The sequence below is a fragment of the Taudactylus pleione genome, unplaced genomic scaffold (assembly GCF_031769625.1).
Source record: "Taudactylus pleione unplaced genomic scaffold, aTauple2 ptg000066l, whole genome shotgun sequence".
In the NCBI taxonomy this organism is placed as follows: Eukaryota; Metazoa; Chordata; class Amphibia; order Anura; family Myobatrachidae; genus Taudactylus; species Taudactylus pleione.
Window position 1 is genome coordinate 34,549,602 of NW_028284468.1, and position 17,517 is coordinate 34,567,118.

Below are 17,517 nucleotides of genomic sequence, written 5' to 3' on the forward strand. Positions count from 1 at the left end.
GGCCCTTTACTTATGACACAGGCGCACGCTTGGCACTACTTTGTTGATGCACGTGCGGCTACTGCACACACAATTCACAAACACAGAAAATATTTTTTTTTTGGGTTTGGACTGGAGTATACTTTGGGGGTTACAGCACCCTTTAACGGTCAAGCCAGCCGGCCCGTTACTTATGACACAGGCGCACGCTTGGCACTACTTTGTTGATGCACGTGCGGCTACTGCGCACACAATTCACAAACTCAGAAAAATTTTCATTTTTTGGTTTAGAGTGTACTTTGGGGGTTACAGCACCCTTTAACGGTCAAGCCAGCCGGCCCTTTACTTATGACACAGGCGCACGCTTGGCACTACTTTGTTGATGCACGTGCGGCTACTGCGCACACAATTCACAAACACAGAAAATATTTTTTTATTTGGTTTGGAGTGTACTTTGGGGGTTACAGCACCCTTTAACGGTCAAGCCAGCCGGCCCTTTGCTCATGACACAGGCGCACGCTTGGCACTACTTTGTTGATGCACGTGCGGCTACAGCGCACACAATTCCCAAACACAGAAAATATATTTTTTTTTGGTTTGGACTGGAGTGTACTTTGGGGGTTACAGCACCCTTTAACGGTCAAGCCAGCCGGCCCTTTACTTATGACACAGGCGCACGCTTGGCACTACTTTGTTGATGCACGTGCGGCTACTGCGCACACAATTCACAAACACAGAAAAAATATTATTTTTTTAGCACTTGGGGGGAGCACCCCTGATGGACAGAGCACCCCCTGGACAACACTACAGCACCCCTTTAGGACTGGGACACTGCACAGGACTTTGGAGTGGACACAGCCCCTATGGAGAACTGACTGCACAACACAGTCCAGCCAGCCCCTATGGACTTTGAAGTAGTGGACAACAGCAGCACAGCGTAGCACAGCACAGCACAACACTACTCTGCACTACACTACACTACACAGCCCAGCCAGCCCTAACTCCCACCCTCCCTCTTCACTGTCCACAGCCGAGTGAGAAAATGGCGCCGATGCGGGTACCTTATATAGGATCCAAAACCCGCGAGACCCGGAAGGCGGGATGATGACGTTTTGCCTCGATTTCAGATCCGAGTCAGGCGGGAAAAGTCGAGCCTGACTCGGATCTGACTCGGATCGGGGGGCCTCGGGGGGGTTCGGATTTCAGAAATCCGAACCCGCTCACCTCTAATGTGTATATATATATATGTGTGTGTATATATATATATATATACTGGGGCATATTTATAATGGGTACAAGGTGTGCGGTGCACACAGGCCCCTGGGTCAAGAAGGGGCCCGCACTGCATACCCTGTACCCATATTATACTTACCACTCAGGAGTCCCACGTCAGCACTGTAAAAAATGACTGGAAAAATGCAGCCGTGGCCATTTTCCCATTGTTTTGCGCATACTCAGTACAGGGGAAATGGCCACCACGGCCATTTTCTTGGTGACCTGTGCATGCACTATAGACTCTGGACACACTCTAGTGCCCAAAGTCTTATCAGTGCGGCACTGCACTCAATGGACTCGATTCAATTACATGCGAAGTGAATAGCATCGGGAATGAGTTCCCGACGCTATTCAATGTAGCGCGCTGTTAGGTCGAGGAATGGCCATTCTCGCACCTTAAACAGGGGGTTTAGGTGCGAGAACAGGCATTCTCCAACTAAACTTCCCGGCGCGATGCTGTTTTCCCGGTGCTAAGGGCAGAAAACAGCATCGCGTCTGGACTTTTGTCGGTTTTCTTCTTGCATCCCAGGAGGGATGCGAGAAGAGATCCTTAGTCGTGCTTAGCAACGCGATGAATTGAATAGCTCCAGGAGCTGATTCCCTGCGCTATTTACTTCGCATTTAGTAGAATTGTGCCCAATGTGTATATATAAATGTGTATATATATATATATATATATATATATATATATAGCCTTCCCGCTAGGCTGTTTTAGCGGGGTGCGGCGCCCTGCCCTCCTTCTGGAGGGCAAAAAGCACCCTGCCCTCCAGGAGGAGGGCAAAAAGCGCCCTGCCCTCACAGCCTGCGGGTGCCGTTCTCACCTGCGGGACGCAGTGTACCATGGGTGGAGAAACATGCGGTGTCCCGGTCACCGCCGGAGAATAGATGCCGGGCGCATGCGCCCGGCATCTATTCTCCCTTTCTGCAGCGCTTGGGGGCTGCCCGGCATGTCCGTAAGCGCCGGGCACGTCCCCAAGTATGACGAAAAGGGGACGCGTCTTATAGACACGCCCCCTTTTCATGACCATGCCCCCTTTTCAGGCGCGCGCATAAGGTTGCCCTCTATAGCTCCGGCACCCTGCCTGCCGCCGGAGCTAGAGTGAACACTATATATATATATATATATATATATAAATTGAGAGTGGTATTTGGAGGGAAGGACAGTGGCCCTGATTCAGACGCTCGCTCTGAATCAGGACCGGGCTTTTTTTTTCTTTAGAATGCCTCCTGGCGCTCGCGTAGCTGTGGGTGACCACCCACAGCTATAGCGAGCGGCCAGGTAGATGGTCACCATGTTCAAGACCATCACAACCATCGGGCTTGCGCCGAAACCCTTGTGGTAGGGTCTCGTTGCCGCAAGCCCCAGAGAGATTTCGGCTCTAACAGAGCCGGAATCTCTCCACTGACATCACTTGTGATGTCAGTGGGGCCGGCCCCAAACGGTAGGCGTTCACATGGGAATGCCTCCGTTTGGGCAGCCACCCCCCTGGCCCGCCCGCCAAAGGGGGGCGTGCTGTCACTCAACATTGAATTATGGAGAAAATTAACAGATTTGTTGCTTATGGCTGCCGGGGAAGGATGTATAGATTGCTCCGTTTGGAAAAGGTTGCAGAAATGTAGCCTATAGGCTACACTGGCTAATGCCATCTATGGATGGCATCGCTACCAGGCCAGCTCTGAAAAACTACTTTTAGTAGACTGGTAAATAGGTAATTATTCAGTCGACATAGAAATATGAGGACTGCTTATGCAAATGCAAAGAGTGGGAACACCGTAGATATATCCTTATGTTATATACAGTAGCCACTGTGCTTAATAATCATTCGCAAGTAGTACATTTATATGTAAGCCCCTAAGGATCATATGGAAAGGGAATTTATTGATTGCCATTTCTGGAATTGTGAAGTATATTTTTCCTATTGCGTTAAATTGGTCATTGTAACACTGGGGTTTATGTAAGATTGAACTTGGAAGGATTTATGTGTTTTGCTGCCTTACTGACAAGTAATGGTTTCAGTAAGCATACAGCACCGCAGCATTTCATGGAGAATCTCCTGGCCTCATTTAGCGTTAGAAAAACTCCAGCTAAATGGTGCAAAATTGTATTTGGACAAATCATTTTACAGTTTTAGAGTTGAACTAGACTGCGCTCCCCTCCCAACTCTATATCTGTCTTCAGCACTGCACATATTGGTATCACTTCCCCCCAGCAGCTGACCATTGTTTTACCGAAGAGCTAGTTAGGCTAATTTAGAGTTAGCACACGTCTGTATATTCAGTGCTTGCATCTTAAGATACTTTCAATGTGTAATCTAATGTATTTATGTGTTTATCGCAACCAGGACTATAACACCCAAAGTATATGGGGCCTGATTCAGATTTGTACGGTGTGCCCATGTTTTGCCAGTTGAGTGATAATCGGCAGTCTGTGCATGCGTCTAAGCTGCACTGCGCCTGCGTCAAGTTACATTACCTTAGTCACATGCAGCAACTTTTTACTCGCAGTGTGATTGACTGTCAGGGAGCATTTGGGGGAGGTAACCGGGAGTGGCGGCAAAGAACGCAGAAGTGTAGTGACCATTTTGGGGGCGTCTCACTCTACGCTCTGGACATTCTGTGGGACCCTAGACTCATTCAAGACTGCCACAGTCGAATTATATGTGACCCATGCTGCGTCTTTGTACGTAGATGCTGCACATTTTTACACAGATGCTTGGCTTATCAAAGCCACCGGTGGGCAGCTCAATACATCTCCCAGCGACTGCGACAATTGCATATTTTTGCGTAACATCTACGTACACATTTGCAAGAGCGGCAACATTAGCGTACAGCTCTGAATCAGGCTCAAATTACAAATGAAGGTTATTTTTGCATCGCAATCACATGTGTAAGAGGACTGATAATCAGCACAGTAAGGGGACTGATAATCAGCACAGTAAGGGGTCTGAAAATCAGCACAGTAAGGGGACTGATAATCAGCACAGTAAGGGGACTGATAATCAGCACAGTAAGGGGTCTGAAAATCAGCACAGTAAGGGGTCTGATAATCAGCACAGTAAGGGGACTGATAATCAGCACAGTAAGGGGACTGATAATCAGCACAGTAAGGGGACTGAAAATCAGCACAGTAAGGGGACTGATAATCAGCACAATAAGGGGACTGATAATCAGCACAGTAAGGGGACTGATAATCAGCACAGTAACGGGGGACTGATAATCAGCACAGTACGGGGACTGATAATCAGCACAGTAACGGGGGACTGATAATCAGCACAGTAAGGGGACTGATAATCAGCACAGTAAGGGGACTGATAATCAGCACAGTAAGGGGACTGATAATCAGCACAGTAAGGGGTCTGAAAATCAGCACAGTAAGGGGACTGATAATCAGCACTATAAGGGGACTGATAATCAGCACAGTAAGGGGACTGATAATCAGCACAGTAAGGGGACTGATAATCAGCACAGTAAGGGGACTGATAATCAGCACAGTAACGGGGCACTGATAATCAGCACAGTAAGGGGACTGATAATCAGCACTGTAAGGGGACTGATAATCAGCACAGTAAGGGGACTGGTAATCAGCACAGTAAGGGGACTGATAATCAGCACAGTAAGGGGACTGGTAATCAGCACAGTAAGGGGACTGATAATCAGCACAGTTAGGAGTTTGATAATCAGCACAGTAAGGGGACTGATAATCAGCACAGTAAGGGGACTGATAATGAGCACAGTTAGGGGACTGATAATCAGCACAGTAAGGGGACTGATGATCAGCACAGTAAGGGGACTGGCCGACGAAATATAAATAAGATTGAGGAGAATTAAGATTACTAGTTTTTTACTGATGGATGGGTTTGAATGACAGCCTTGTTGCTGGGTAAATGTCTTTCAGTGTGGGTGTGTTCAGCTGCCGCCAGGGGCCAGTCATATTGTTTGGGGGAGGGGTTAGAACAAACTATATAGGGGAATGTAGTCAGGTGGTTCAGCCTCTTTTGCAGGATTCTCGTAGGATCAGGCTGAGTATCACTCCCTGCTTCTCGGCCTTTTGGCTAAGATCAAGTGTAGTATCTGTTCTTATCAGTTTCGACTGACTGGACTTTGGCTACACTCGGGCTCCAGAGGACCTGCTGCTGCTTTTTTTCTGGACCTGCACCGGCCGAGGAAGCTGAAAGAGGACTGCTGAGAGGAAGAAGGATTCGACTTGCCGAGGGTTAGACTTGCTGCTCTGCCCTCTGAAGAAGCGACTGCCAAGCTCCGACCAGCGTCCCCCAGACTGCCGACTGCGACGAGGAAGGACTACAAGTAGCAGAGGGTCAGACTTGTTTGCTCTGCCCTCTGTGAAGCCGGTCTCCGACCAGCGACGACCAGACCCTGCGACGAGGAAGAACTTCGACCAGCATTGGGCTAGACTTGTTTGCTCTGCCCTCTGCGAAGCCATCTCCCGACCTCCGACCAGCGGCGACCAGACCCTGCGACCGCGACGAGGAAGGACTTCGACTGGCATTGGGTTAGACTTGTTTGCTCTGCCCTCTGTGAAAGCGACTTCCGACCTCCGACCGCCGCAGACCCTTCTCCAGCCCAACTTAGACCCCGGGCAAGAAGCAGGAGAGATGGCCTCAGCTGCTCCAACCCCGGTGCCAGCCCCAGCCTCCGCTCCAGCCACCTCCGCCAGGAAGAAGACGGGAAAGAAGGGACCGAAGCCAGCCGAAGCTCTGCCCGACCAGGTCCCATCCACCTCCACCGCCCCTCCAGCAACAGCCCCCGAGAAGCCCAGCCAGACCCAGCCCAAGGGTACCCCAGCCTTGGAGCCCTGGATGAGGCAGACCGTGGTCATGAAACTGAAGGAAGTGGAGGGAAAGATGCCGGATATGACAACGGAGACCTTCGGCAAGAAGATGATCCTTGAACAGGGGTTCTCGACTGCTGAAACCCTCAGCATACAGAATTACATCAAGGGCATCTTTTACGTGACCTTTGCCTCCATTGCCATTTGCAAGAGGTATTGGGAAGCAGTGAAAGCGGCGAGGCCTGAATCCCCTTTCTCTCGCTTTGTGGGCAATTGCCCTATTCAAAGAGAGGAGAGGAGGGTGACGGTTTCAATGCGGAACCCACACACGCCTGGCAAGGACATCGCCACCTTCCTGGGCCGTTTCTGCACGGTGATCAAGGAGCCCTCCAAGATCCTGGACAGGAATTGCTTCTGGACAGGCAAGTGGGCTGTCATCGTCAAGCTTCTAAAAGACAACTGGAGCCCCGATGGAGTTGTGCACCTGCCACAGTTCTTCTCCCTGGGCGCATCTGCTGGATTTCTCACTTATCCGGACCAGCCGCGGATCTGCAAGACCTGCGGTGGGAAGGATCACATTGGGAGAGACTGCAAGGTGGCAGCCTGCAAGATGTGCAAGGTGGCGGGACACGACACCAAGGATTGCCCCACCCAGAAGACATGCAACCTCTGTGGGGAGGTGAACCATGTCTACAGAGACTGCCCCAATAGGGCAAAATCCTACGTGGCAGCAGTGACTGGACAAGGCCAGCAGAGGCGCCAGGAGGGTAAGAAACCTTCCACCCCACTCCCTCGCACCCATCCTACCCCACCCCTTCCCACCCATCCTACCCCACGCCCTCCTCCCACTGTGACAGCAACTCCCACCCCCACTGCTGGCACAACCCCTCCCCCCTCTCCCTCCCGCTCCCTTCTCCATCCCACTGTCTCTTCCACCCCCCCTGTCTCTCTCCTCTCCGAGGAAGAGTTTCCCCCTCTTGTATCCTCTGCAGGCACTCAACAGTCGAGCAGGAAGCGAAAGGAGTTTGACAGCCCAGCTGCTGACCCTGACCCTTCCAAGAAGTTGGCGGTAGAACAGGTCGAGAACCCTCGTCCACTAGAGGACGAGATGGAGGCGATGGTGGAAAGCTTCGTGGAGGAGGTAGTACCTGACCTGAATGCTGACAACTTAATCGAACAGCTGATCCAGAGCTGTATGCAGCCGCCCCAACAGGGCGACCCAGCAACCGTTCAAGAGGAAGCACCGCCCGACAAGAGTGGTAGCTAAATGTATTTTCCGTGTTCTAACCTTTTTTCTCCCAACTAATGGTGTCTTTTTCCCTTTTTACCATTAATGTGAGGAGTATTAAGGATAAGTTTAGAAGACAGTCTGTGTTTGCATTTTTAGATACTCAGAAATGTGATGTTTACATGTTGCAGGAATGCTCTATTCCTTTTTCCAGGTCTTATAGACATCTGGGCCGGCAGTGGTCTCACGGTCCGTCCTATTGGTCTGGTGGGGGTGAGTGTAAGTCTGCAGGGGTCGCCATTCTTATTAGGGGGAGCCTCTTCACACTAGATTCTGTTCAGGAGCTCGTCTGCGGCAGATTGCTTATCGTAGACGGCTCCTGGGCAGGTGAGCCTATTAGGCTAATCTGTGTGTATGCACCCCCTGGTAAGAATGAGCGTTTGGAGCTTTTCCAGACCCTGCGGCTGCAGCTCGCAACCACTAGGGCAGTAGTGATGGCCGGAGATTTCAACTGCCCCATGGAGGAGGATGGACGCAGCACCTGCAACACTGCTAAGCTTGATTTGACATCTAAACTGCTCATAGAAATGGTAACCGAAGCTTCTCTGCGGGATGCTGTGGGCTCCATGGGGGCTGGCTCCGTGAATTGCACGTGGAGCCGCCCCGATGGCTCGGTGCATTCCCGCATTGACTTTGTGTTTACCTCTAGAGCAGTGAAGCAGAATAGGCATGCTATGGTTCCCTGCTTCTTCTCTGACCACAGAGCCATTCTCTTCCAAGGAGACCTGGGCAATGGTTTTCCTCCTGGCCCAGGCTCCTGGAAGTTGAACTGTGCTCTGCTGGAAAGGGAGGAGGTGCTGGCCGAGCTGAAGGATGCCTACATCACATGGAAGAATGATAAATGTTATTTTGAATGCATGAGTGATTGGTGGGAATATGTTAAGGCTAACATTCGCAGTTTCTTTCAGGTCAAAGGAAGACAACAGGCGTGCGACCGAAAGAGGAACTTCAGGGGACTGCAGAGGCAACTGCAGTCCCTGCAGGACCTCCAACGGTGCGGTTGGGACGTGAGAGATGATCTGGAGGAGACCAAAAAGAGCCTGAAAGGGCACTTCGAGGAGGAATCCAGACGCATCGTCTTCCGTTCCAAGGTGGAGAACCTGGAGAAGGGTGAGAAATGTAACTCTTTCTTTTTCAGGAAACTCCACTCTGGCCACACGCCCCTGACTGAGCTGCGAGATGAGACCGGTATTCCCAGGCAGGGGAAGGAGGGCGTCATGAAGGTCATCACGGACTACTATGGCGACCTCTACTCCCCAAAGACGACGGACAGTGCTGTGGCTGATGAGTTCCTGTCAGGTATCACTAACACTATTGATCCTGCAGGTAAAGCAGCCATGGATGCTCCCTTGGTGTTGGAGGAGTTGCACTCTGCCGCTAAATCCTTTAGGCAGGGCAGGACCCCGGGCAGTGATGGTCTCCCAGCAGAGCTCTATGTAGCGCTGTAGGACCTCATTGGCCCGGGCCTGCTCGAGCTGTACAAGGAGATGGTGGTGGAGGGCAAAATGCCCCCTTCACTGAGGGAGGGACTGATCACGATCTTGTATAAGCGTAAGGGGGAGAGATGTGAGCTGAAAAATTGGAGGCCCATCTCTCTCCTGAACGTGGACTACAAGATCCTGGCCAAGGTACTTGCCAACAGGCTGAAGGCTGTCATCGGACAGATCATTCACCCGGACCAGACCTGCGGCATTCCTGGCCGCAGGATTGCAGATAGCCTTGCCCTCCTCAGAGACACGGTCCATTACATCAAGGACCGGAACGTGCATGCGGCTCTGGTCAGCCTTGACCAGGAGAAGGCCTTTGACCGTGTCTCACATGAGTTGATGGGTAGGGTCCTGCAGAGGTTTGGGCTTGGTGAAATGTTTTGCACATATGTTAACCTGATGTACCTTGATATTCACAGCTCAGTGTTGGTGAATGGCTGGAAGACTGACCCCTTTCCTATTCTATCTGGGGTCAGACAAGGCTGCCCTCTTTCACCTCTTCTTTTTGTTTGTGTTATAGAGCTCCTGGCTGTATGCATCAGATGGAAACCAGAGATCAGAGGGGTCATCGCACCGGGTCCAGACCGTAGAGAGGCCAAGTGTTCGCTGTACATGGACGACGTCACTGTCTTCTGCGCTGACCAGAGTTCAGTGACAGCACTCGTCCAGACCTGCGAGAGCTTCGGCCGAGCTTCAGGGGTCAAAAGTCAACTGCGGGAAGTCAGAGGCTATGCTGTTCGGGCAGTGGCACCTGTCATCCTCCGCTCCATTCCCCTTTGCTGTCAAGCCGGACTTCATCAAAATTCTGGGAGTCTGGCTTGGTGGTGAAGGTGCGGCCCTGAAGTGCTGGGACGAAAGACTTGCCACTGTAAGGCAAAAAATTGGACTGTGGAGCCTCAGAGACCTTACCATCGAAGGAAAAGCACTTGTACTGCGCAATGAGATCCTTCCCGTTCTGCAGTACACAGCGCAGGCCTGGCCACCTCTGGTCACGGTCTGCAGGGCCATCACAAGGGCAGTGTTTCACTTCATCTGGGGCTCCAAGATGGACAGAGTAAAGCGGACGGTTATGTACAAGGAGCCCCTCAAAGGTGGAAAGGGAATACCAGATATCCCCACCATGCTGCGAGCCTTCTTTGTTTGCAACTGTATCCGCAGGACTTTGTGTGAGACTGATAATGACTCTGCAGGAAACTCCATGTCTCGCTTTTTCCTCCTACCCCTTTGGAGGGCCCTAGGCTGGGCAAAGTGGGACAGCTCCATCCCTTACAACTGGAACACTCCCTGGTTCTACCTGGATGTGTCCAAGTTTGTGAGGGAGCACCAACTGGAGGGAGTTAAACCTGACTTGTGGAAACCTAAGACTATCCACAAGCTCATCAGAGCCAAAGACATTATGGAGCCTATTCCAGGGCTCCCTTCAGCAACTGCCAAGCATGCATGGGAAAATGTGGCCTCCAAAAGGCTCACAAATAGACACAAGGACATGTCATGGATGGCAATCCAAGGGGGTCTGCCCCTAAGGACATTCATGCACTCCCGTAACCTGAGCAGGTACAGACATTGCCCCTGGTGTATCTCTCACGAGGAAACATCGATGCACCTGTTTTGGGACTGTTCTTATGCACAGTTGTTGTTAGATGCCCTGGAAAATGAACTCAAAGACTGTGTGCCAAGGAGCAACCTTTCGTACCACTCGGTACTTTATGGACTGTTTCCTGGCACCCACACCTATGGGGCAATCCAGGAGGCCTGGCGCCTTATGAACTGTGTTAAGGACGCTTTGTGGCTTGCCAGGAATCGCCTCATTCTGCGGAGGGAGAGGATGTCTATCCAGGACTGTCGCAGGCTGATTCACAGCCTGCTAAGAGACTATTCCATCATGGACAGCCCTGAGGAAGAAGAGGACTAAACCCCCCTTCTTCTGCCCCCTCCCCCCATGCTTGATTGTCCAACAAGGACTGGGACAGTGGCCCCTTCCCCCATTTTTCACAGAGACTGATGTTTTGTTGATATGTCTTTCTATTTATTCACCCTTCCCATATATGTGTCTGTCTTTCAATAAAAACTTCAGTTCTGTGATTCCCCCCTCCCTTCCCCTCTACCCTCCACACCCATAGACCTTGTTGATTGTTGTTTTTGTTTAAGTAGTGAATGAATAATGCAAAGTATTATGTATAGTATAGGATGCCTTGTGCTATATGTTTTGCAATACATTATATTGTATGTTTGATTATGCTTGATAGTGTATTGGGTTTAGGCTGTGCTGCGACACAGTACACTTGTATGTGTGATTTATGTATGTTTTTTGCCATCTTTATGTTAATAAAGAATGTTTTCAAAAAAAAAAAAATCACTCCCTGTTTTCTTTGTGCCAATCCGAGTGCATTAGCAGATTTTGTTTCATCATGCCTCGTCCCAAGCGCTCTGCACCCCCCCCCATCTGCTGGCTGATTATGCCAGGCCCCTCAGTTCAACACCAGCGCGTCCGGGCACCCCCCTTCCCCCCCCGTCCTTTTCCCACGTCCCCCTTCCCCCCCTGGCTCACCTCCCAGCGAGTTGCCGGCCTCAGCGGCCGTGCCGCTCTCTGTTCCCACCACCTTACCCTCCACGTCCCCTCCAGCGGGTCCCGCAGTTCCTCCGGGGGTTGCTCCTTTGGCGGCCTCACTTGGTGGCTGCCCTTCTCCCTCCCCCGAGCCTTAGTCACGTGGCTCCGGCAGGAGCATCCGACAGACGCTCATTGTCGGCGCCGTGGACTCCCGTGCCAATTAATCCTGCCGCTTACACAGCGGGGGCGCGAGAGCTTGCGGCTCCCCCTGTGTACTCTGCAAGGAACCCGCCGGCGGGAACATCCGGTGGATGCCCCTTGCCGACAGTGGACACACACGCGGAGGTTAACCCTTCCGCGTCCACAGCGGGGGCGCGAGTGCTCGCGGCTTCCGCTGTGTGCCCTGCATGGAACCCGCCAGCGGGAGCGTCGGGCGGACGCTCCTTGCCGACGGTTCAGACACATGTGGTTGACCCCTCCGCTGCCACAGCGGGGCCGCGAGTGCTCGCGGCTCCTGCTGTGCGCGCCACGTGGAACCCACCGGCGGGAGCGTCCGGTGGACGCCCCTTGCCGGCGGATCAGCCACAGGTGGTGGATCCTTCCGCTGCCACAGCGGGGGCGTGAGTGCTCACGGCTCCCGCTGTGCACTCTGCTTTGAACCTGCCGGCGGTTAGCGCCGTTGGTCACGTGGGGCATTCAGGTTTTGGTCCCTGGGGGGCGGGTGGCGCCGCCAGCCTGGTCAGCACGGCGGGCCCAGTGGCCATCTTAACTCGGCGGCCATTTTAGGTAGCCTGTCCCCTATAGTTAGCATTCAGTCTCACAGCCCACTGATATCACACCATTCCCCCACCCCTTGGATGACAGGGCCAACTGCTTCAGGAGCCATGGGTGCACTACACCCTAACCCTTATCAGCCTCCTTGGTTCCATCCTTCAAGTGCCCCTCCTGATTTTTACAACGGTCAACCTGTGTCAATGGCCGGCCCTTCCTGGGGTCAAGCTTCCTGGAGCTCGGGCGTAGCTCTCCCTGTTTACCCCTCCACTTCAGTGGTCTCGAATCCCCCTTTTTACCCTACTTATGCTGCATCTGCTTTTGGATCCTACCCTTACCCAGGGTATCATCCACAATTTTATTATCCGTATGTGTCAACCTCTCAGCAGAATACTTCTCTAGCCTCAATGCCCCTGCCCCCTACCACACTTCCTGTCAATTTTAGTCAAGCCCCCGGCAGTTTGCCCGCGTCATCCGACCTTGGCCTGGTTCCGTCGGCTCATTTATTAACTGCACCTTCACACCTTCCTCCTACTCCGAACATTGCCAACCCCCCCACTACGGTGGTGGTGCCCGCCGTCTCTGTTTCTCATCAGTTCACTCCAGTTACAGGTAGAGGGATGGCAGAAGATGCTTCTTCAGATGATCCGTTACTTGATGCATCTGCTGATCCTGCGCGAGTGGAGTCGACACCGACAAGTGAAACTCCAGCCGCTCCAAGGGGACAAGTCGAGGAAGCAGTTCCGGAGCCTTCTGGTGATGGTGAGCATGATTTGTCTTGTTTGTCATCTTCTTACTCTTCCTCTTCTTCTCATTCTTCTGGTTCCCCGGCGCGCCCACACAAAATAGCTAGAATGGTTGCAAAGTGTCTAGCCAAGAAGTCTAGTAGTGCGGCTTTACAAGGTGCAATTGCTGAGCCAGTTACTGTAGCGGCAAGTGCAGATTCAGTGCATTGTGCAAACACAGCAGTTCTGCAGGGTTTGCGCAAAAGTGTGAGGGGGAGGATTCGCAAAGGCAAATTTGTCGATATCTTTTCACTCACGGATGATATGAAAAAAGCTTTTAGTAAAGCCAAAAAGACGGGGGGTATTGGTGAGGAGGCTTTCTGTAGTTTCACCACTTGGTTGAAGGGCATGCTCGTATTCGCAGCGTGCTATTTGGAGACGCGGGTGGAGGAACATGTTAACATAGTGAAGTATATTTTTTTAGTTCTTGACATGTTTGTCCGTTTGCGGGCCTTGGCATGGTGGGAATATGACGTGCAATTTAGACGGAAGCATGACGGCAGCAAAATTATTCCTTTTGGAGCAAAGGACGTGGAGGTGTGGTTGGAGGTCTCGCAACAGCGTCGGCCCCCCTTGGACAGGATGCCTCCTCGCAAGGGATATCCTCCCAGTAAGCAGGGAGTGACTGTTGTGATGAGAGGTAAATGTTTAGCTTTTAACGACTCTCGGTGTACACAGGGGTCGTCTTGTCGTTTTCGACACTCCTGCCGTCTCTGTGGAGGAGAACATCGTGCCAAGGATTGCCGTCGGGGGCTTGCTAGTGCCACACATGATCGCATTGAGGGGTCAAAGGGAGCTGCTTAAGGCAAATTTGCCTATTTATTTAGTTGTGCTGGCTCGCTAGTTAGAGTTATATCCTCACAAGGAGAACGCTGTGTTTTTGTTAAAGGGTTTTTCGTCCGGTTTTTCGCTGCCAATACTGGGTCCTTTAGGGGTTCAAGCCACTCGGAACTTGCGTTCGGCTAGAGATTACCCAGAGGTTTTACAGGTTAAGGTGGGAGCGGAGGTCCTGCTTGGGAGGATGGAGGGTCCGTTTCCTTTGCAGGACCTTTGTATATCTCCGGTGGGCGTGGTGCCCAAGAAGGCTCCGGGCAAGTTTCAATTGATTCAGCATTTGTCATACCCGGCCGGCGGTTCGGTTAATGACGCTCCGGATAGTTGTTGTAGGGTAGAATATCAAGGTTTTGGCGAAGTCTTGACTTTGGTACGAAGTTTTGGGCGTGGCGCTCTGCTTGCAAAATTAGATATCGAGTCAGCTTTCCTTTTATTGCCGTTACACCCAGGTGCTATGCAATTTATGGGTTTCAAGTTAGAATCCGGTTACTTTGCTGACAAATGTTTGTCCATGGAATGTGCGGTTTCCTGTGCCTATTTTGACAAATTCAGCTCTTTTCTCCATTGGTGTGTTCAAGCCGGCACTGGACAGGCGGACGTTGCACACTATTTGGATGACTTTCTCTTTATAGAGCGACATCTGTGCAGAACTCCTCTTCTCTGCGCATGCTCTTTTTCTTGTTTTAAGCGTTCCCATTGCACATGACAAGATGGAAGGTCCCGTTTCCCGTCTATCGTATTTGGGAATTGAGATAGACACGGTTGCGGGTTGCTGTAGGTTGCCAAAAGACAAGGTGGACAGATTGCTGGAACAGATTGCGGCTTCCTTAGCAGTAGACACGGTTAGATTGCGTGGAGTTCAGTCACTGTTGGGTTCTTTTAATTTTGCTTGTCGTATAATTTCCATGGGCAGAGTTTTTTGTAGAAAATTGGAGAGGGCCACGGCTGGATCGAGACGGCCGCATCATCATATCCGTTTATCGGCGGAGATTAAAGATGATCTTCATGTGTGGGCCAGGTGTCTGGTTCAATTTAATGGTGAACGGATTTGGCCAGCTCCTCCGGTGACAAATGGATCGTTGCAACTTTTTACTGATGCGGCTGGATCGTCTGGTTTTGGTGCCTTTTTTACTGGGGAATGGTGCGCTGCTGCTTGACCTTTAGTTTGGCGCGAAGAAGGCTTGACAAGTAATATGTTGCTCTTAAAACTTTTTCCGATTGTTGTTGCCATCGAACTATGGTCAGCACGACTTAGTAACCGGCAGGTAATTTTTTGGTGCGACAATCTTGGGGTGGTTCACGCCATCAATAACCAACGATCATCCTCTCCGTTAGTTTTGTGACTGCTGCGTCATTTAATTTTGCGTTGTTTAGAGGGCAATATTAGATTCTGAGCTAGTCACGTGCCAGGGGTCGTTAACGAGATTGCAGACACGTTATCTCATTTTCAATTTGAGTTCTTTCGGGAGCTAGCACCGTTTGCTTCTGCTGTTGGTTTGATGTGCCCCTCGTTTGTGTGGCAGATCATCAGGCCGGCTTAGAGGTTTTGGCGATGCAATCGCTCGCTCCATCAACTCTCCGCAAATACTCGGCTGCATGGCGGGAATGGAGCGGTTACTGCGCGTGCCCCGATTCAAAGGGTAAGTCCCCGAAGGAGTTGCTTTCCTCCTTTGTTTGGGAGAGATACCAGCAAGGGAAGTCCAGGGCCTACGTGGGGTCGGTTCTGTCAGGAATCTCCTTCTTTTGCGATTTGAAAGGTTTACACGACCCAACCAAGTCTTTCCTTTTGACTAAGGCCCTTAAGGGTTGGACTAGGGAGTTTCCTGCTCGTGCCGATTCCCGTCAGCCACTCGACACCCAACTTTTGGCGGCATTGTTTAGGATTATGGAGAAGGTAGCTTCTGATGTGTTTGATGCTTCTCTTTTCCGTTTGGCTTTTTCTTACTGCATTTTTTGGTGCGTTCAGGGTCAGCGAATTAGTAGCCGTTAATAAAGCGTTTGTGTCCTCTGGGCTCCTGTTCAAGGACATTGTGTTTAGAGATGCAGTGGTACTTTGCAAACTTCGCTTCTCTAAAACGGTTCAAACCAGCATGGGAAAATGGGTAACGCTTCCACAACAGCAGGATTGTATTATTTGCCCAGTTCATTTAGCATCCCAGTACATGTTGGTGCGCCCGGCAGGGGGGTTTCAATGGTTAGTACACTTAGATACCAAGCCTCTCACAAAGTTTCAGTTTGCCGCAGTTTTCAAGAGAGGTTTAACAGAGTTGGGATTGAATCATTCGGACTATGGCACCCATTCGTTCCGAATTGGGGCAGCCACTTGCGCGGTGCTTGCGGGGGCACCTCCTTTGGATATCCAAAAAGTGGGGCGTTGGAAGTCAGGGAGTTACAAGAAATATGTGCGTTGCGATAAGTTGTAGACGTGCACCTTGCGATAACCCGAAAGCGTTGCTTATCTGCCAATCGTTGAACGGCTACCGTTCAACAATTGGGGGTGTGAGGGAATTTTTTAGTTTTTCCTCCCGTTAGCCATGATCTGGCCCAATTTGGTTCACGGGTAGGTTTTTTAGTTTTTCTCCTTCACTCGGGTTCCTGTTTATCCCCCTTTTTCTGCACCCCTGTTAGTTTAGTTGCTGTGTTTGTTACTAAGTTGTGTTATTTGAGTCAGGTTTGGTGTGGTTTCTCATGGGCAGGGTTTTCTTCTTTTACAGTGTTGGCGAAGGAAGACGGCCAGGTGTGGCTAGTTGGCCATTCATATATTTTTGGGCAGAGAAGCATGTTTCGGGTCGAAGTGGTAGTTTGCCTTTTGGTGGTCGTTTGGTGTGTTGGATTGGAGTGAGAGGTTTGCGTGTGGACACTGTGTGGGCTTTAATCGTTTCCTCTGTGACAAAATGGGGGGTACCTGACTGGTTGGTCCTGCATGTTGGTGGTAATGATGTTGGTCAGCTTACAGGTGTGGGTTTAACTGTGAGTCTGCGTGAGATTTTGGATGCGATCCGCATGCGTTGGCTGTCCGTTCACATTGTATGGTCAGAGATTACACCCCGTTTGACGTGGAGAGGAGTGAGAAAGTTTGGTGCTCTGGACAGAACGCGAAGGAAATTGAACGGTGCGGTGACTAAGCATGTTGTGTCTTTTGGGGGTTTGGTTGTGAGTCACGGCTTTTTGGAGGGTGATTTGGTATGTTTCTTCCGGCATGATGGTGTTCATTTGAATGCTCTGGGTATGAGTCTGTTTGTTAAGGAATTGTTTTCTTTTCTTAGGTAGTTTTCTTTGGGTGGTGGGCCAGTCTCCTTTAGGGCCTGGCTTTGGCGGGAGTACGCTGCAGCTCAGTGGCTTTATGGGGCACAAGATAATTGTGGGGGCACTTGCCCTCGATGTATTTGGAAAATCTGTCCTGCTCTGCACGGGGGGACCCGGGCGTTTTTGCACGAAACGCCTCGGATTGGCCCAGGAGGGAAGTGAGACCCTTGCAGTTTAAGTGCGTCTAGAAGGGGAACCATCTTAGTCGTCCCCATCAGTTTTGGAGTAAGTTAAAAGCTAGAACTGAGTCTGCAGCATCTCTTTGCCACCCTGGTTAGGTTGATTGAGTTAATTATAAATAAAAGCTGTGACCTTTTTTAGCCAAGCTATGGTGTCTGTGTCTTTGGGCCTGATTCAGACCCACTCGCGAGCGGCTGTCCGCTCGCAAGTGGGTCGATGGTGCGCATGCGCGAGACGCGACGAGCGAAGGACTTTCCTTCGCTCGTTGTGTCTGA

At 51.2% G+C, this 17,517-nt stretch overlaps 2 protein-coding genes and 1 pseudogene across 2 annotated transcripts; all 3 read left to right on the plus strand.

Annotated features, from left to right (window-relative positions):
* Window positions 1-5,286: 5,286 nt before the first annotated feature.
* Window positions 5,287-5,386, plus strand: LOC148534576 (U2 spliceosomal RNA; annotated as a pseudogene).
* Window positions 5,387-5,867: 481 nt separating this feature from the next.
* On the plus strand, window positions 5,868-7,310 carry LOC148534577 (uncharacterized). Its single transcript, XM_088466839.1, has one exon. The coding sequence runs from the start codon at window positions 5,868-5,870 to the stop codon at window positions 7,308-7,310; it is 1,443 nt and encodes a 480-aa protein (XP_088322965.1).
* A 2,223-nt stretch (window positions 7,311-9,533) lies between these two features.
* LOC148534578 (uncharacterized) lies at window positions 9,534-10,730 on the plus strand. The gene has a single exon (XM_088466925.1). It carries the CDS (start codon window positions 9,549-9,551, stop codon window positions 10,728-10,730), a length of 1,182 nt encoding a protein of 393 aa, XP_088323051.1. The 5' UTR covers window positions 9,534-9,548.
* Window positions 10,731-17,517: the final 6,787 nt, after the last annotated feature.

What these genes read in the sequence shown, in the direction of transcription:
- LOC148534577 (XM_088466839.1), top strand. Translation starts at nt 5,868, where the DNA reads ATGGCCTCAGCTGCTCCAACCCCGGTGCCAGCCCCAGCCTCCGCTCCA.
- LOC148534578 (XM_088466925.1), top strand. Translation starts at nt 9,549, where the DNA reads ATGCTGTTCGGGCAGTGGCACCTGTCATCCTCCGCTCCATTCCCCTTT.